We start from the raw sequence: 20,617 nt of genomic DNA, 5'->3' as shown, positions 1-20,617 counted from the left end.
TGAGCACTTCAGGGAAGCAGCTGTGAGTGTCATGAGTTGGCAGCACGTATTGCAGAGCGTGTTTGAGTGTGGATTTGGCAATATTCCAGAAGTGGGGAAATCTTTGTGATGAAAAAGATAATCTGGTTTAATTCATCACCCCAAAATGAACCATGGAGCAGGAGAGTGTAGACACTACCTATAAATCAGTGGTTAGTATGTTTAGCTGGGACCTGGGTGTTGCAGTTCACTGGGGCTGTGACAGACCTTGATCTGCACAGTTGCCCAACTGAGGGGCTGCTTCAAATGTCATCTTTTAAGATGAAAAGGAGGAAATGTACAGCTTTTCTCAACATAGTGTCTCAAGAATACTGTCTCTGCTATTGCTTTTCATTTGGTTTTTGTTAACTTTAACATTGCAGACTGACCTAAATCTGTTTTCCATTGAGCAGCACAACTCATGAAACCCACCTTATTCTGCATTAAGCACACTGCAGTGCCAAAGAAGGCCTGAACACTACATGTAACCTTTTTCCCAGTGAAGGAACAAACAAGGGCTCTTGTTTATCCTAAGCTACACCTCTGAAAACACAGTATCTGGAGATCTTTGCTTAACGGCTGAATTAGCTGAAGTCAGCCTGAGGGCTCCATCCTCACTGAGATTGGCTTGATGGCCACGGCCAGAAGGACTTGTTCTGTGTCCTTGGGCAGCTGGGCTATAAACTAAGTAGCATCCTCCTACATGAGGATCAGCCTGTTCAGCACAATTAACTAACAAGTGTCTTCAGAAGAACTTGAGTTTCATCATGGATTGATGAGCATTTAGAAGAACACCAGATAAGAGGGATGTGTTCTGAGGAGCACCATTGCAAATTGTACGATGCCTTTTACTACTGGGGGAAGGAAAAGAGTGAAACAACAGGATGTTGGTGACAGCACAGCAACAGTTCTGCTTTGCTTACAAAGAACATTGTTTAGCATAGTGAGAAAGGTAGTTTGATAATTTCTCAGTGAAAAGCATTATAACTTGACTTCTCTGATATTTGTAAGTGACAATAACTATCATCAAACCATAAACTGATCACTCAGAAGGACTTCTGCAACATGATGTCTCATCCCTTCTCATGTCCCAAGGTGGGATCAACAGTCCCCATGATGTGTCCAATGCTGTTTGCTCAACCTGCTTTTCCTGATTTTCCAGAAAATTCAACGCCCTGCCTCCTCTATGGTGTCCCAAGTTGCAAGATAGCTGCACAATTGCAATCTCGTTTCTAGGTGACTGTATGGAATGCTCTGCCTACTTTCATGTATGATGCTGCTGCATTTAGCATGGAAAACATTGAAAACTTATAAAGTATGTCTCATGTCCTCATACATTATCCCTACAAGCAGTGAGTTAGTTGAAAGATTGCCTCTCTGAAGGATATTTGTCTCCAGGAATTCGTATTTGATGGAAGGAATGTCCTGGTCTGGAAGGGAACTGTTTTGTTTGGATCAACCTCTAGTTATATTTGGGAAACAGAAGGCAACACAACAGCCTTCAGCAGTGGGCTCAGGAGATGAAAATGGCCTGCTGTTTCTCTTGGAAGGGAAAGGTGCAGAAGTGGTAACAGTCACAGTTAATTTGTTTGGCTAATGAACCATTAGTCAGAATGAGACACTGGTCCTTTGGTCATACAGTGTCACCAGTGAACTGTCCCAGTGCAACAGCTGCACTGTGCTGGCTAGCATCCCACGCTTGGCCCACATTAACATTTCATGGAAAAGGAGTATGAGGGTGTCAGGCTGAAAGGAAACCCCTAAGTGGACAGTGTTTCTTTTCACAGTGAAGCTAATGGCATTTTGTTTTGGAGGAATGGTGACCTATAATGGCTGTAACCTAATAACCACAGAGGTTACCCTCCAACTGAGTGGTTTTGTGCAGTAACTACCTATTTGAAACAAGATTGGTAGAGTCATAATTACCTCAGGGAATTAATAGGATGAATAATTCTTTAGCATTGTCTTGAAAGCAGGTCTTTCCAGTAGTGGACAAAATGCTCTAAATTTGCATGGGATGAAGATAATGGATTCTTTCTAGAATGTTTGGCTACTTTTCATTTTAGTGTTTAAACTCCAAAGAGCCTTGACAAAAGTTAGATCATCTCAGCTCTGTGATAGCCAGTAGCATTCATGTCAAACAGCAGTAGGTGTGAGGTTTCTTCTGGTTTCAGGGTGTAACTTTCAAGTAAATGGTCCCATGGAAGCGCTGCCATTGCCAAAAGGATTAATATTGAATCAGCAAGGATTTCTCTTTCTCAGGGTGGGTCTTGAAGCTAAGTTTCCCAGCTTCCAGGTGCATGCTTGAACCATGGTACTGGCTACTGTTTTCTGTTGGGTCTACCCTGTGTCTTTTGCTCTTCCTCATGGAAACAGGGAGCATTCCTGTTTCAAACAAAGACAAACAATCTTCTTTACAGGAGTGAGGTGTGTTTTGTATGAACTCACTTTCTTGTTTAATAATCTGTTTAATAATAAAATTATACAATACCACAACTGTTAGAATAAGATTTTGATTACACTATCCCTTTAAATAACTGCCAGCCCAATAAACTGAGCAATAATATGAAGAATGGAAAACATCTAGAGATCACAGAATATATCCAGAGAAAGGAAATGCTTTCATTACTGTTATAGTCTAGAGAAGACAGTAGGCTGGAAGCAAACCCTGTCTTCTGTTAGTAAAATACAATTATTGCAGATTTGAAGATGGGTCAACCGAAAAGGTATTACAGATCTACAAGGTTGCCAGAAAACATGAAGTGCACCATAAGGATGGAAAAGGTTTGGAGTGACATGTAGTGTGCAGGAGGAATCTTTTCCCTGATTCCAGATGCAATAGAAGGGGGTTTTTATACCCAGTGAATCTATGTGTAGTTAAATGAGTCAGGTAAGGCTTCTGGTTGTGGGTTAAGGATACTTCTGCATCAGGTCAATAATTTCATTGTACACACGCAAAGGTGCATCCAATCCCCAGATGAAATCCAGGTGTGCCCATTCAGGAATCTTCTTGTGATAGCTAAGCTTCTTAATTTTAGACAATAAAATGGCTGCATCCTTGGGATCTGCGAGCTGATCTTGTCCCCCAGTCCATACTGCAGTTGGTACAGTCATCTCTTCTATGTTGTAGAGAGGAGGAGTAGTCTGGAAAACAGTACAGGAATGAATGTCCAGGAGAGCACAGCAACTTTAAATATTCATTTGGGGTTTTCTTCTGTCACTGCTCAAAGTAGAAGTGTCTAAACCAAAGAGGAAAGAAGTTTCCTTGCATGCCTTTTCTGTTTGTGCTCACAGGGATTACTTAACTGAAAGCACAGCCAAAAGTAAAACACCTCCCGAGCTGGCAAAGCTATTTTTGGGTCTTTGCCCTCTCTAGTGGGAATCTTAGGGCGGGAGCCTGAAACTAGACAGAAATGTCAGGATGCCTCTGGATAAACCCCCTTCATGTTCGTTTTGAAGTACTGGCTGGTCCCAGAAGACATGGGCTGGAGAGAAAACACAACACACGACAAGGATGAAACGGATTATGTTATGGCTTCTGTAGGAGGAGAGGGAAAGCAGCTTAGGACTCCTGTGTTTGGAAAAGAGACATCAGAGCAAGGACAGGAGACAGGTTTATACAATCACAAATGGTATGAAGAAAGAGCACTGGAAGTAATTATCCCAAACACAAAACCTAGAAGGCATCCTGTGACTTTCCAGGAGCAAGCAAATTCAAGGCAAACCAAAGGAAGCTGCGTTTCATGCCAGTCATCATTAAAACATGTAACTCGAAATGACAGGCTGTTGTGGAAGGGTAGGAGGGTCAAGGATGGGATTAGAGTCTTGAATGGAAAAGATGTTCCTCAGGGTGCTTGAGGACAAAGTCCTTTTGTCTCTGGCTTCCAGAATTTAGGGATGGCTGTTAGTTTTCCAGTTTTCCTATTCCTAATGTTGTCATCTGTTTCAGTTACACTAGTAGGCAAGATGTTTTTGTTATTTTCTTTGTACTCTTTCAAAATTAATTTTCTGTTTTTTCTGCCCTTACTTCCTCTTATTCCTATTGATCATTTAATTGAGAAGTTTTTATCCTCCTCTCTCTCCTTCTTTTAAAATGTATTAAAGTTGTTATTGCTATTAGTTGTTGCATACTTTCTCTGTTGACTTCCAAACTGAAAAGTAATAATATTTTCATTTACTTATGTCCTGAAAATGTGTCTCCTACTACATCCTTGCTCTCTTCCTGTGTGTTTCTGTGCTGTCCAAGGTTGTTTCACCAAAACATACCTGTTGGTATTTTTCCATGTTCTTCTTTGAACTGCCCCAGTCATAAGCTTGGAACTTCCCCGAGCGGGCCTCCTAAGAGGATGAACAAGAGAAGGGTAGTTATAAAGCCATAATTTGGGAAGTTTGTGTGCTCTTTCCCTGATGAGCCTCTGACTCCAATCTAAAGTCCCAACAGAGTTCTTCAAAGAGCTTTGAAAAAGCCAATAGTAAATTGATTAAAAGTGTCAAAAAGTGAAAAGGAGTCAAACGTTTTTATTGTAACGAAAGACATTTATGTCTTCTGCAAACAGACCCGAGGATGTTCTCATAGGCAATTAGTTCAAGTTTGTAATACTGCTGTTAACAACTGCTGTCAGCAAGTTCATCTCTCTGCTACTGCCTTGTCTATTCTTACAGTTGTGTTGCCAAACTCAGCTCTGTGAGCGGCTCCATCTTATGTTTTTTCTTCCCACTCTGTTTTGAATACAGAAATTACAATTTTTAGTTCTTCCCCTTCTTGAATTTACCTACAGCATGGGTTATTACTACTCTGAGAGACACCATCATCAGAATCTTAGCATTGAAATTCTGCTAGCTCCTTTAGTTGTAATAACAGTACGGACAACAAAGACTTAGGAGTATTACTTCTGCATGTTTGTGCTCACAGTCTGTGGTTAGATGTCGAATTCCATCTGAGTCAATTTGCACAACTCCCCCCACTCTGCATTTGTTACAGGTCCAGGTCATGGTTACAAAAACAATTTTTCAAACCTACTATCTAGTGCAAACTCACAGCCAACAGTATAATTTTATTTTGAGTAAGTGCCTATGCAGATGTCACACAAACATATCTGTGTGTTTGCTTTGCTGAAAAGGGCATGAACACTCCTGCAAACTCGGTGTGCTTGCAGCTTCCTGTGCTGCTCCAGAGCCCGTGGTGCTGCCAGGAAAACTGCCTTGCTCCAGAGGCTCCTCCAGGGGAGCTCTTTGCATCCTCAGGGTGGGAGCCTAAAGACAGAAAGGCAGCTCCCACCAGCACTGCTGCTGAAGAGGTACTATGGTTATACCTTGTAGGTTAGGGATATAAACATTCTACTAAATATAGTATTTATTTTTACGGTTCTATCTCTGTCCAGACACTGACAGCCTTGAAAGCAAGAGAAAAAATTACAAGGGTTTTAATAATAAAATGTGACAATTTATATGGCAGCCTAAATCCTGCTCACTTCTTGACACCAAGTTGGAAACATGACTAATTTCTAAAGGTAAACTCTCCACAGAACTGTGGACATAATTTATAAGAGGTACTGGATACACAATAAGAATAGTGTACATCTGCACACACAGCTTCCAGCCTACATATTTTTACTCAAATGCAGCACTTCATTGTTGGCTTCAAATGTACCTCTACTACATAGGGCATTTCTATCCTGCTGGCAAAAGAAGAAGCAATGAAAAACTGAGAACTGAGGTTTCAGTTGCAATCCACAAGGTGCATGAGCTTCCAAGAAGTTGGCAATGGCTTCACAGCTGGTTATTTCTGTACCTCTCTATTCAGCTCCAGGTGAGAACCTATTTTATGTTTCTGGGGTTTGCTCATACCTGACTCCAGTGGACTATGTTCTGCACAGAAGTTCCAGCAGAGGTTTGGGCAATGTACACGTTGATTCGGTTCTGAAAGAGAATATTCAGTGAGCATTCTCCTCTTCCCTTCTATGCAGATGTACATCAAAACATATGCTACAGCAGTGCCATGTATCAGTAAAATCAACAGCAACTGGAGCGGCATGATTGGAGACTCCCTTAGATCTGCTTCACATGTGGCAGTGTCAGATTAGGAGTAGCACTGAAAAAGCAATCCCTAACCAGAACATTTTCCAAGATGACTGAGGATCTAGAAGAATCTACAGGTGAGAAGGAATGAATAGAAAGTCAGCAATTTAGACCCCAATCTGCGTGGTGTTTTTCAGAATTCTGTATCAGATTCTGTGTTAGAGAGGATCACTGTTGGACAGAACAGAAAAGGGAAATGCAATTTCCTGATGAATGTACAAATATTTGAAATAAAAGACACCCTAGCACTGCAGGGGTTTCTTAACAAGCTGCTGTGTGATCCTTTCTCAGTGAACACTTTCTGAGGCATTTTTTGAAAAATGCTGGAGCAAAATTTTGACTCCCAGGTGATCTGACCTACAGCTGGACAGAGCATGAGGTGCCCAGGTATGTCCTAATACTCTCCTACCCTGATGGTCCAAGGCTTGGAGAACGAGGACAAGGAGGAATATGTGTGCTCTTTTCTGTGTTGCAAAGAGAAAACATGAAGCAGGTAAACTTTTTATTTCTTCTTTTCCAGTGTGCCAGCATGCGAAATATCTCTGACGAGACCCGTGGCCACAGCATGGACCAAAATATGGTGCCTTGGGTGAGGTCTGTCAGAAGGCAGACTGCAGAATTTGTGGGGGCTCTGAGCAGCTGTCAACTAAAGAACTGGTGCCAAATGCTCTTCTGAGGGGAGAGGCAGTGGTTCCCTGCTAGAGGCAGAGCAATCAGCAGATACTGCTGTCCGGTAGTGGGGACTGCTCCCTGCAATGTGATACTAATAGAAATTCAGGATTCACACTACTGGATAGCAGGTGAATTTGGGGACCATAAGCTTAAGCTCCCAGCAGAGCTGGTAAAAGTTATACGTACCACATCAATGTTTTTCAGGTTACAGCCACCCAGATTGAAGAAGACACTTCTACAAAGCCTGGCAAAAGCTCGGTGGCTGCAGACAGGGGCTATTATCCTCGTTAGACACTCAGTCTGGGGAAGGAATTCTCTGTTGCCAAGCATACGCTGTGAAATACAAAGGTGACAATAATTTAGGAGTGTACACACTTCTCCAGCAATTTCAGTGGTTCTTACTCGCCTTTTCTCCAATTGTCAGATGATGTTTCCACAAACAAGTGAGAAACTACTTGGTTTTCCATTGCATCAGCCTGCTTGGGCATTACTCAATCTGGGTTACATCACTTATAATGAAGAGATATGTTAAATAATATCTCCAATTCATAGTTTAAGCTTTTATATCAGTTCTGGCTTTGCCTGGAGATATCTTGGAGATCTTTGAGGATCTGCATCTTTGTACCTCTCTGGGTGACCTATCCCCACGCTGAGCTGTTGCCTTGGACTGAAAGCTTTTCTTATTGCCCTGTCTGAACTTTCAGAGGCCTCACCACAAGGTAAACCTGCCCACATGCAAATCAGTCTACTTCACAAAGCCCTATACTTTCTATTTATCCATTTTAAGAGCTGAACAAACAAATATATAGTTAAACAGTGGAAAGCAAGATATCACACACCCTGAGCATTTTTTCAGGAAGGTAGAGGAGTTTTGTTGCTGGGCTTTTAGCATACTTGATAGCAGTGACAGGTGCCAATGCAAAGTAGAGTTTGATTTTTTGAGCCAGCTCTGGCATTGTTGAAAATGCAATGAAAGCTGAAAAAAAAAAAAAAAGAGGAGTTAAACCCTCATCATTTTAACATTAGACTGTTTTCAGTATTAATATAGGATACTCTGCACTTTCAATTTATAAACAAGCTTGTTAGTTGCTCAGAGAATATGGTCCAGCCTAGATTTATATGAAATGCTTCTTCTCCATCAGTTACCAGCTTGTAGTTTTTTTTCCCTATTCAGAGAAATTTCTCTTTCTATATTTTGCAGCTTTCTTCCAAACTTGATTAAACATAGATGTACACTTCTGATGCACATTCATGTATTTCTTATACTATTGGGAGGAAAAGTTGTTTTTCTTCCGGTCAATCCAATTTTGTATTTTCTTTTTTTGTGCCTACATCTGGTCCTAACTGGCCAACTTCTCTTTCTGTACTCTCATCTTCCTGTTTTGTTTATTTTGGTGAACTGACCAGCTGCTGTGGGCACACCCTTGCATCTTGAATAGAAACAATTTGTATGGCCCACACACAACAATTTCCAGTATAATTCTTAGTTGACAGATTTCCAGCAGCAGTGCATTTGATCCATTATGCTTAATTATCTTTATAATAAATTTTAAATGCCTACATGTTGAAAATTGCTTATACTAACACAGTATTTCACAACTACAAAGAGTTAATGAAAACTTCAGATACATATGTTAACTCAGTATCTTAAATCACATTTTATCTGTTTTCCCAAAGAATTTCTCTCTTGGGTTTAACTTACCAATGGTAGTACCTTGTGAATAGCCAATATAGTACAGCTTTTCCTGTCCTGTTTTCTCCAAAATGAAATTTATTGCCGCTGGAAGATCAAACTTTGCCATCTCATCAAAACTGCAGGCAGGATATTGAAAGAGAGGCATGCATAAATTAAAAACCAGACTTGAAACTGAATTCAGATTTTTTATTAATAGCTTGTCAGCAAAGGAACAGTCTGAATGATTTAGTGAATCATTCAGTTGTTCTTTGTTTTTCTGGCACTGGATATGGAAGATACTACTCAAGATTATTTGGGTTATTGTATTTCACAGACTAGTGTAATACAATACTAGCTACTTTCTAAGTAGCTGCCAAAACTGGCTCCAGGGCTGAGGAATGGCTTTGAGATGGCCAGTGCAGGTTCCTCTGAGTTGTTCTACTGCTATGCCTCAAGTTTGAAGAACCTGTTCAAGAAGTAATTAAAGTTGTCTCCATTACTATTATAGTTCACATGCTTTTATAGGGGCACCTCAGCAAAAGTGAATGTAAAGAATGTTTATTAAAAAGTAGCACGTGCAAATCCCTGATTTAGCCAGCAGAAAGGGGTCTATAAGGATGGTCAATGGATATCCTCTTCAGTGGTTCTGTCTACCTGAAAGCCCAGAATTCATCTTGATCAATGGAATACTTTTCATGTTTTCTTGACCAGCGATTCCCTCTACTATTTCCCATCCAAACATCAAATCCAGCATCAGCTAGCAGGAAGCCCAAGCTGTTGTTGGGCTGGTTTGTGACCCAGTTACTAGCATCTCCCAATAATCCATGCTGGAGAAACACAGCAGGTCTTGAAGCTGAAAAATAAAGCAAAAGCAAAACAGTTTATAATTGTTTTTATCTTTTCATTTCCTGGTTGTTCAGAGACATTATTGTCTCATATTCAATACTGGGATATTTTCCTGAATCAACAAATCATAAGAACAAAACCCTTCTTTCAGTGAGAGACAAAGTCTAAGCTCCTGAAAGAATTTATGGAAAGATCTGTTTGACACCAGAGTGAACTAACTTGGCACCCTCTGGTCATTGTTTGTACAGCTCAGACACATCAGCTTGAGATTCTCAACACTGATACAGAGATGAAGGTGTGGGATTGTTTTCAGAGGTTCCCTTTACCCAAAATATGAATCAGACACTGATACTAACTAGGTGTAAGCAAAAGCAAAGCAGAATTAGAAGCTGGAAAAGCTTTTGCAAAACAGGCTGATTAGGTTACCTTTATCCTATTTTTTTTTTTTTTTTTAGTTTTACTCATCAACTCTTACCAGGAAGTATATGCTTCATATTATGGTGGATTTTTATTATAAATAAGTGTGCTTGATATTAATTCTGTAGATCTTGCAGGTTGTTCAGGTCAGCCAGAACTCTCTACTACAATTTCACTCATGTATACAAGCTTTGGTGAATGTTTTAAAAATACCAGTTAGGTCTTTTGGGAATATGCCCTATCTAGGCTGGTATTGTGTCATATTAAATAACTGTACCTGGGCTTTCTTGATTCTGAGTGCCATAAGGGATTCTGTTAATGGTAAGGATATAACCATCTTCTGTCATCACTTCATACTCCTCGCTGGGGTACCCTTTGTAAGTAATGAGCTCTTTCTAGGAGAGAAGGTACAAATGCATTTATTTGCACAAGTCCATTTCATACATTATAAGACAGTCACAATGAAGAAATGTTAGAAAGCAGGTATACAGCTGGGGATTTAATCTACATGAATTAAGCATCTGAATGTATGTAACCCTAAAGCAACTACAAATTTCCTTTTTTCCTTGTATTATATCTAGGGCTTTACTACCCAGTTAAAATATGTCCTATAAAACCTGTATTGCACTCCTGCCCTACAGTCATCACAAGCCCTTGCATTCTGGTGATATAAGAATCCCTGCAAGCTCATAGCAGGACTTTATGAGCTGAGATGAGGTGTGTGGTGGAGACAAGGAGCTGTCTGGGTGCACTGCTTCTGATTTACTTTGATACAGCCTGGAACCAGCCTATTTAAACTACATTCAGAGAAATCCAGACAGCTGCACAACTATGATTTGGTGAGCAGCCTAGATGCAGTGAGCACTGCTGAAAAACTGACTATATTATGGGAAAAGAAAGATTGTAGCTGCGGGTTAGGGTATCAACCCTTTGGAGCGGCGGAAATAAGACACACAGCTACACGGTCATCCCTCAGGATGGGAAGGAGACAACTTTACTCTAAAACACACTGCTAAAGTAGAGCAACTCGCAACTGCAAGGACAGAATACAGATGATTGGTCCACAGAAAGTGACACCTCTTTCCCATACTTCTAGCATGTATCCAACAGGTGTTTATCTTTGTAATTAATTCTTCTGTTATGTTTACATTAGATAAAGTGGCTAGCTTTGGGAAAGAACCCTGGCTAAGCCTGAGAAACTCGGACTGGAAAAACTCACACAAGAGGTCTTTCTGGGCCTCAACAGCCACAAAAGATCAGTCATTTGCATAGGGAAGGGATTTGCATAGTTGCAAGTGACTTCTCAAGTACAGCCCATCTTAAGCTCTGAAGTAAATATTAGTTTTGACCTGCAAAGTTCTATCTGTTTTGTTACAAAAGAGGATTGGTTTTCACAATTTCTACTCAGAGAATTACTCAATGTATTTTGCCATGCAGGACAGAACTTCCAAGATTTTAACGAACAATAAAAGACCTAAGCAATTTTGCTTAGCAAGAGGTGTTTTTCTAAAAAGCTGTCCATTTCTGGTCTCTGCTGCTCACCACAAGTTTTTTATTCATTGCTGATGAAATGCTGACATTCTAGATAGTCATTCTTTCAGACAGGTAGGTAGTGCCAGCAATAGCAAGCTGGTAACTGATATTTAAAAGGAAATTATGTCTGGAGATTTACTATTTGCTTTAATTTCTATCAGAGAGAAGATGGGCTGCTATGTATGCAGGCAGAAGAGAACAGAAGAGAAAGCAGTAGTATATACAATGACTAGAGAGGATAGGTTAAATAAAGGCAGCTTATCTACCCTGTTATTTCTAACACTTAGAAACCCCTCTGCTGTAAGTCATGCATAACATCCATTCTCAGGTCACTCCATCAACCAACTTACAATACTCATAAAGGCTTCAGGATCCAGAGTTCTCTTCATTCTTCTCAGTTCTTCTGAAAAAGTAACTCCCTGAAACCAATATGTCACAGCAACAAGCAGCCATATCTTCTCCCTGCAAAATCCAATATATTAATCTCTCAGTAGTCCTCCTCTGCACTTGCAATCCAGACAGGTTCTGTACTTTTCTGATCAGGAAAGTGCTGTCTGACAGTGAATGGAGCCAGTCTGGTATTCCCCACTTGTTAATTAAAACGGAAAAAAGCTGATTTCAAACACCTATCTGAGGGCTTTGGGCAGCAACCTGGACTCTCTGCTAAGGTTTGGACTAGGATGGTGCTCTTGATCAAGGCAAAAGTATCAATGAATCCAAGAAAAGAAGCAAAGCTTCTGGAGAAATGAATTGCACTCATTTTCTGAGAAGTAGGTCACTTGTATTACCATACCAAGCATTTGATCTGTAGTTGGAAACTGGAAACATTTCTGGCTAACTCTGTGAAGCACAGTTATTGGGTAACTCCTAAGTAAATCAAACATTATCACATGTAGCTTTTCCACTTTTCAAAGTGGAGATAACCAAGTTGATGGATAGTTAGTGGAAAAAAATAAAAACAATTGTAAATAAAAAATTTGAATATTTATAATTTAATTAAAAGCTTAGGAACCTAAAAAAAAAAGCAGTTTTTTATAGTTGCAAAATTTATACAAACCTTCTTAATGACAAAATTTATCCACTCTATGGGATGAGGATTGATAAAGGAAAAGAACACTTTGCTAAATGCAATGCTAGGTGGAGACTGAGTGCAGGGACATCCAGTTTTGTTAAGCAAAAAAGGAACAAAAAAACCTGGGAGGTAGCTGTCCTTCTTAGATGCACACATAGCAGCCCCACTGTCTATGAAGACCTACATACTCTTGGCTCAAAGAAAATGCAGTATTTGTATTAGCATCTTCTCTACACAATTTAATCCCCCAGAGGCCACATCTAAACTTCTATCATCCCAGTGATAAATCTTTCTGTCAGACTGATTCAGCCAAAAAAATCTATCGCATTTATTGTTTTCATAATCAAGAAGACTTTAAAACTATTTTTTCCCAAAAGAATATGAATAGTTTTTGGTTTTTTTCTTCTCAGAGAACAACAATTTGTACACTAACTCCCTAGCACTACATTCTGGTACAATCTGTGCACTGAAAATACTTAGCTCCTTTTGTAGAAAAAGAGGCATTTAGAAACCTTTGTTTTACTGAGCTAGCACCCTTTCTTTTGGTTTAAAGTTGCCACTTCCTGATTCTCTCTCTTGCCATCTTCCCATACCTCTTCAGCTATCCCAGAGTTACCTAAATTCAGGCTAGGTGAGCTAGGCCTGAATCTCTTTAGTCAAAAGAAATCCTGCAAGAAATAGCCATACTTTCACCTACTTACAAGCAAAACAACACAAAGAAATGCATTTGTTCCCAAATAGTAAAGCAACTCCTCAAGCTCAGGGTTTCATATCATCTTTTGCAGCTCCCATGAAGCCTTCACCAGTTTTGGATCATAAATTAATCAAAGCATTACTGACCTTGTGCCCAAAGTCATGTGTTTGGCTGAGCAGCTGTGGCTGCAGAAGAATGAAAACTCAATTCCTGGCTGTTTGGAAGCAGGGCTGGCAGTGAAAGGATGGTCATGCACTGTTTTTTCCCCAATCATGCAGCAACTTGACAATAAGCCTCTGTTTCTTTCCCACTACTCATTCCTTCTACTATCACTTCAGCTTCTCCCTGATGCAGCACCAGAGAGGGGTGACTCCTTTTATTCCCAAACCTCATGTTTTTCAGCTCCTTAGCCACCACAGCTATAACAAGGCTCTTCTACTATCACAGATTGCTGGATTTTAAAGGAGAATACCAGCCTGTGTAGAGTGGCAGAGCAGGAACAGGAATTTTGAAAACAAATATATTCACAGATATACCTTATCATACCTAATGAAATTGCCAATAGACCTGCAACAATTTTCTCTTTTACTAACAACCTACCAATTCCAGCTTCTTGTGTTATCTGGAAAGGAAGGAAGGAACTCTGATACCTCTACAGATGTTACTCCACATATTTTTCTTTTATTTTTTAATATTTTTGTTGCTGCTCCATTGCTGCTGGAGTGGTTTCAGGAGATTTTCCTCCATTTATATTTCACCTCTTAAATGGCCGTAGAATTGAATGGATAGTCCCTAAATGAATAGTCTCTAAATGAATAGTTCTGAAACCAGAAGGGTTTTGTGTAATCTGTATGGACTCAGAAAACATTGCTGAGATGAGCACACGTGTGCCAGTGGTCTCAAGCAGACTCTGATGGGCCAGAATTGTTCAGCAGTGGAGATTAGTTAGGCCTGAATAGAGAGTCCAGACAGGTCCTTTTCAAGGCATTCAGGACAGTGACCTTTTTAAGTCTCTTCTTTTTGTGGAGGACAAACCCAGTGCAGCCATGTTCCACCATGAGTGGAATCCTCACTACAACACTACAAGCTTTGCAGAAGTATGAGTGAGGATCTTTTATTCCTTTTTTTTTACTTGTGTACTCTGGTATAAAGCTGGTGGGTTTTTCATTCTGTGTGTTCCAGGTATTTTTAAATCTTGAAACTATTCTTTCTCGTTCAGTTCCCAATTTTTATTCCTCCAAATATTCTGTCTATCTCACAAATGCTATTCATCCACATAGAACAGATCAGCTTAAACACTGAGACGAGCATTGACCAAAGATTTGAGCAGGATTTGATATTTCTATTTATATTATAACTAGCATGCTTTCTTCTTGCAGTGTTTCCTGTGGTTAGGATCAGAAATATTCAATATATCCTCAGAAGTTATTTTCTTTAATATTTACAGATCAGAGAGAAATATGAAAGAAAATCTCAGGAGAAGAACTACAAGACTTGTTATCAGGCCTTCAAAGCGAAATAGAAACATCTGAGTTCAGTTTCTGGCAGCAAATTAGGAGAGGAAATTATTTTCAAAGAGCTAGTTTAGAACAGAGAGTGTTTTCAAATACTGATTCTCCACACAAGATGGGACTTTTTTTGAATCTTCTCATTATTTCCTTTATACACTCCAAGTTCTTTCATCTTTCCTATAAGAAAAGCAGGTTTCCACCATTTTAGAGTCTCAGTGTCATTTGAAGCTCGACAAGAATTTCACGAGTGAACTGTTTAAATGTGTACTTGCCTTTGAGTACCTCATGCTACTCTAAGTAATTAAGATGTGCCATTAACTCGCTGTGAACAAAGCCAACTTCATTCTTTAGTGCAAAACAAAGCTCCAATAATAAAAAACTCACTAAAATATTGCATAAACATGGCACAATACCATAAATAGCAAATGACTGGATAAAGCCATTGCAGGCAGTATGTGTTCGAAGTGAGTGTTTGAGAAGGGAAAAGGTGAACTAGGGTGAATGTTGGGCTGATTAAAAAAAAAAAACAGACATGCCCACTCTGTTGTAAATCGTCAGGTTTCAGTGGAAGTTACTCACACTGTAATCAGGTATGGAATTCGGTAGAAATGCTTGAAGGTTGAGATGTTGCTGTCAGAGTTGTGCTGCATCTTCTCGAGTGTGGTCATATGTAAATGAACTTTAAACTGGTCAGTCTAGGTGCCCTTATATAAGTAAGTGCCTTTATATAAATTGTTCACTGAATGCTGTTTATGAAGCCTCAACTCTTTCCAGTGCTTTTTATGGATAAAACCCCCATCAATGTACAGAATATAATCCCTAGCATTTTTGTGTTTTCTGTAAACTCTTTGCTCTCCCCATTCCCTCCTCCTGAATTGGACCTGGCTCTGGAAATGACATAGGAATGGAAGATATTTTTATACAGCTGAATATAGCAGTTCATCATGGATCAAGTATGTCCTTTTGGCTTCTTCATGCAGCTAGTGAACGTAGTTATCAAAAATGTTTGGCTATTTTAAGTATGTTAAGGAGGGCCTCTAAGGGGAGGTATGCTTTATTGAGAGACAGACTTGTTTTTGTGGAAGTTGCCATCCAGGAGTCTCCAAGGGAACACATAGCAGCAAAAACAGAAGGATCCCCTCGTGCACTCATATGGCTTTAAAGGCATTTCATGTCATAATGGTGCAAACAGTTGCTTCCTGAGAGTGAGAAAAACACTGAGAACCAAGCACGGGGTCTAGTAGTGTGCTCTCTACTGAATCCCTGGGATTATACCTGGTTCCCAGCAGCATGCAACAACTGCCCTCAGCCACCCACCCCATGCTGTTGCCTTGCCTGGAGTGCTCTTGGCCTCCAGCACAGGCACATTTTGGGGGTGAAGGCAGACCCTCCCTATTCACCTCCAAACAGCAAAGGAGCAGTAGAGACCGTACACACAGACAGAAGTGCAGAAGCATAAAGCACCAGCAAGAACAGGCACTGCTCCTGTCAGAGACTCTTCTCAGCTCTGTCAGGCCTGCAAAAATATTTCTGGTGGTCATCATCAAGGTCAATGGACTTGCCTGGGGTCACCAGCAATTGAGCTGAGTAGCACAGTATTTGTAAATTATGAGTGAGGTAGCTCTGCATTGGCACTTAGATAATTATGAATCCTCTGTGTGACAAAGGTGAAGTAAGAAGTGTCAAAAGGAAGGGCTCATGAGGGACAGAGAGGGCGGCATGCTTGGCTGGGCTGCTCACCCTGCTGATGCCTTGTCTGGAAATGTCCCAGGCAGAACTGCCCTCCTGCTCAAGTGCCAGTCACCTATGGAAGGGGCAGCTTGTACATGAAAAGCTCAGCACCTGTCTGTTAACTTATCCAAGGGAAAATACAACTTGCGAGAAGAGCAACTATTTCCACAATACTTTCTGGCTGATGCTGAAATATGTGAAATGTATGCAAGCCAGGATTTCTTCACCTCCGAGGGTGGATGAAGTTTGTGTTGCAATTTATGAGCTTTGTATTGTTCAAATTGTTTTGCCTCACAATCTGCAGGCAATTATTTTTTTATCCTTCTGCTAATTTTGTAGTATTGTATAGAGCAGCATATTTTCACCCCCACAGATATCAATTATATCAACTATAATTAGAGATGAAAGGAATTTACACATCTACCTACATATGTGGAAAGCTGAAAATTACATATGCTTTATTTGTTTTGCACTTGTTGCTAAATGAAAGCCCTGGGAGTGTGAATTGAAATCCTCTGGCAGAAGAACTGGCACCAGTACGAGCACTCAGTGTGCAGCAGTCCCCTGGTGAGCAAGGGCCATTGAGCTCTGCTAAGCACAGACTGAAGCGGTTTCTGGTCAGCTTCGTGCTGCCATCAGCAGCAGCTACCCAGCTGTTTTTAGGGGTCAAAGGGACTGTGGGCAGAGGGGCTTTGGTTTTTCTTAATCCTAATAATTAAAGTAAGGGGTTTGCTCTGGGAAAGAAGGAGGGTGCTGGGGAGGTTAGAGACAGCACTACAAAACCTCTGTCCTCCATTCAAACTGGGAGTTTTGCATACCCGTAACTGGGTTGATTGGGGGCTGAGTTAGCAGCATCCCAGAGTGGGCTGGTACCCCTGTCTCTCTTCCCATGAACACTTTTCTCCTTGCCTTCTTTCAGCTGGAAAATTCTCATCAAATATGAATTTCATTACTAATCATCTCCATCATGGTTCGTTAATTTTTTTTCATGCATTAAAAACAACTTCCCCCTAACTTCTGCTACGGCAGCAGATTAGATAGTCATAGACTTGTCTTTCAAAATCGTAAAGCACTTATTTTTTCACTTGTGCATTTATACATAGTAGGAATTTCTTTTGAAACAGCAAAGGTTTTGCTGATTCATAGATCTGATCCTTTTTCTTTAAAAAGTGAAGATACAGTTACCAATACAAACTAACGGTTTGCTCTGAGCATCAACATTAATTTTCTCACACAAAGTAGTCTACTGTAAACAATGAAAACTGAAATATACAGTAATTATAAAATTAAGATGATTACTTTGTACTTAGGATATAGAATATTGTTTTGATCTTTTGTAAGGCAAAAGGAACATGATCAAAATATTTTAACCTTAGCTATAGAAATGCACTTTAAATAGCAAAGCTGCTTATCAAATATAGTCTGTGTTTTCAATGGAAGCTTTCCCTTATAAAGACAAAATTTTCCTGCTGATCCCAAAGTGATACTTTCCAAACCAAATGAAGAACCTACATGTTCTATTTTACTTATGTCAACAAAATGTTTCATACTCTTGCTACGTGAAGGAAGTTAGCTTCTAAAATGTTAGTGCCAACACATAGTTCCACAACATTGCACAGAGGACAAATGAAACTTATGGACCTCTTTCAAGCTCTGCTCCAGTGAATGTTCCACTAGACACCAAAAGTTTTCATTAAACAAGAGAGTATTCTTTCACTAAGACAAACAATATCAGACAAGGGCATAATTCTTACCATTCCAAAAGAAATCCATGTCTTTTTGATGATCAGGATGACCTCTTTGCTTTGGAAGCATTTTCTTGTACGGTCTTGAGGCAGGAAGATCCCTTAGAAGAGGGGTCTTGTGGCTGTTTTGCTCCCCTGGAGCAGATAGCAGTGGCCATCTGAAAAGCAGTCAGTTCCCAAGGTCTGTCTAAGAGGACACTGTGTCCCTCTCTGCTAGTGGGACCGTCAATCTGCAGGAGAGAGGCTCCAATGTTAGAGGAGAACAGGTCTGAAAAGCTGGTAATTTGTATTTTCCTTTTGAAAACCAACAGGACAACTAGTCAGGTCTTCACTCCAAAAAGTTCTGGTGTGGTAATACTCAGGCTGACTCTCGTCTGAGCTGGCAGCAGCCCTGCAGAGCAGCACACAGGGGTACCAGCTAAGACCTGGCCCTGGCAGCGTCACTTTTGGGGTCTGTACCCCTTGCACTGTGCCCTGTCCTCACCTGGCAAGGCTGGGCTGTCATCTCCCTGCTGCACAGTGCCCAGCCAGATCAGACAGCACTGGTTGTACCCATAGTCTTGCCCAGGTCATCCTGACATCTTGAAATAAGTGTCTGGTGTCCATGTCTAATGACTGGGACATTGGGCCACTCATCGCTGTTATTTAATCTTCTCAAGTAATTCTGATCTCCAGGGCTTTTGTTTCCTTCCTGTGCTTCAGCTGGCACCTCCAATTAGGGAGATTTTGTGCACGAACTGTCCTGTTACTTGTCTGAACAGCTTCTAAGCTGCAATCTTGTTAATCTGAATTAATATTCACATAAGCATATGAAAATTGTGGCTGAAATCCTTCCCTTTGTGCCCTAAGGGATGTCAGATTTTTTTTTTTATATAAAGCATAAATCATGTTGTAATTACAAATTGTCTGAAAGATACTTTAGAAAATGGATTACTAAAGATAAAAATGTCACTCTTATTTGCCTTGAGAAAGTATCTGACACAAACATATAAACAAAATTTAACAGGCAGGTAAATATTTGCAGTTAGCAATGCTGTAAAAATTTTAATTCGATCCTAGCAGAATTCTTTTTTGTTTAGTAAATCATTCCCTGAGCACTTGATGAAGCCACCCCGGTTTCCTGTCAGTTTATACCTTACAGTTAATTGCAGGCTCCAGTCAAATATTTAAAGTATCTCTCTTGCTCTTCCTCTTCTAATTTCCTAATCATGCTGCAATCTTTACTGGTCAGGACACTTGCAATCTTTCTCTTCTAGTTTGTCAACTTTTTGTAATCAAACAACAAAGCCTTAATTATTTTGTGGAGGGCTATGCTGAAAACCAGGGAACATGCTGACAAACACTCAGGCAGCATAATCTCCTGAACATTGTTCCTTTAGGAAAGCAGCTGAACCATCCCCCCTTTGGCCTTTGAATAAAATCATGGTATGCTTCTATACTCCTGCTAGATTGCTCATCTTCATGTTTTGAAAATGGATTGTGCCATTGCAAAACAGAATTGTTTTTTTAGACTAGTATAATTTTCAAATAGTGAAGACATGCACAAGTACTTTTAATAAATGAGTTTTTCTGATATTATGGACCCTCTGCAATCAGACTCACCCTTAAACTTACGGGCAATGTATAGTGCCAAATTTGTATGTGATACACATACTGGATACCTATGTTTTTAGTTTCATAGGAAAGCATTTGTTTCCATAGAAGGCACTGGATTAGGAGGCACACTGAAGTTACTATCACTGTTTTCTGCTTGGCTGTGCATGGTTCACTTCTAACAAGTGAGAAACTGAAATTAGACCAGTCCAGAGAAAATGGGATCCACCCAAAAATGGGAGTTTCCAGTCTCCAGGGATCTTGGCATGTACATGGAAAGAATCATTACCATTTTGTGTACTGTCAATTCTCACCTGGCATGCTCAGCACCCTGGAGCTTGTTCCAGATTGTGCAGAAGTGAACCACATCTCCATAGCAAGTTCTAGCAAGGGACATTGAGGAGGGCCATCATCATTGGGATGATCTGGGGAAGGAGACAGCCTTGCCTTCCCCACTGCAGGACTGCTCAAATCAGCAGATCTTCCACCCGATGCCTTCCCCATGCGTGATGCTGCCAGTGGCGCCAGGGAGGGGGAGCAGCACGAGGGGCAGGTCAGCTCTGAGATGGCTTCTGTGACCACTGGTCTATAATTTTCACTTGGGACTGCAGAGAATTACAGACTTGGACTTTATTTATTAGAAAATTAAATCAAAGCCAGGGCTAGATAATTGCTTACAGCAAACTGACTTCTCTATGTGGTACACCAGCTGTCAGCTACCAGTGGGTAAATCATAAATACAGGGTGTATATGCATACAGGGTGTGTTCATGCAATCCTCTGCTCACAGTGGCTACATTTTCCCTCACAGGACAATTCACCTCAGAGGGAATTTTGGGGAAAACGTTTTTTTTTTCAGAATTTCAGGCACTAATCTCTCTGCTTTTTTCCTTTTTCTTTAATCCTTGGTCACTTTTACCTGTAGGACACTGGAAAAAGAGTGGAGAGTAGCAAAAGAAGGGGTTACTCAACACAACAGTAATCAGATCCTGGATCCATCAGCAAGAGGTAACCAAGAGGCACGAGTGCCATT

General features: G+C 40.4%; 1 protein-coding gene across 3 annotated transcripts; it reads right to left on the bottom strand.

The window, feature by feature from the left end:
• Positions 1 to 2,461: 2,461 nt before the first annotated feature.
• On the bottom strand, positions 2,462 to 13,274 carry LOC106852671 (lipase member M-like). Of its 3 annotated transcripts, none has more exons than XM_088169092.1 (10): positions 13,152 to 13,274; positions 11,590 to 11,701; positions 9,984 to 10,101; positions 9,098 to 9,296; positions 8,471 to 8,580; positions 7,608 to 7,744; positions 6,955 to 7,101; positions 5,866 to 5,937; positions 4,285 to 4,356; positions 2,462 to 3,162 (listed from the first exon to the last, which is right to left on the bottom strand). In XM_088169092.1, exons 1-10 carry the CDS (start codon positions 13,166 to 13,168, stop codon positions 2,929 to 2,931), a joined length of 1,218 nt encoding a protein of 405 aa, XP_088025218.1. In that variant the 5' UTR covers positions 13,169 to 13,274; the 3' UTR covers positions 2,462 to 2,928. The 3 variants fall into 3 exon arrangements, with proteins under 3 accessions (XP_088025218.1, XP_088025216.1, XP_088025217.1); XM_088169090.1 differs by lacking the exon at positions 13,152 to 13,274 and adding an exon at positions 13,013 to 13,147; XM_088169091.1 differs by lacking the exon at positions 13,152 to 13,274 and adding an exon at positions 13,013 to 13,147 and having other exon boundaries at positions 8,483 to 8,580.
• Between the last annotated feature and the right edge of the window lie 7,343 nt (positions 13,275 to 20,617).

The sequence above is a fragment of the Sturnus vulgaris genome, chromosome 8 (assembly GCF_052056855.1).
Source record: "Sturnus vulgaris isolate bStuVul1 chromosome 8, bStuVul1.hap1, whole genome shotgun sequence".
Lineage (NCBI taxonomy): Eukaryota > Metazoa > Chordata > Aves > Passeriformes > Sturnidae > Sturnus > Sturnus vulgaris.
The sequence above is the reverse complement of the archived record's forward strand: the minus strand, read 5'-3'. Positions and strand labels throughout refer to the sequence as shown.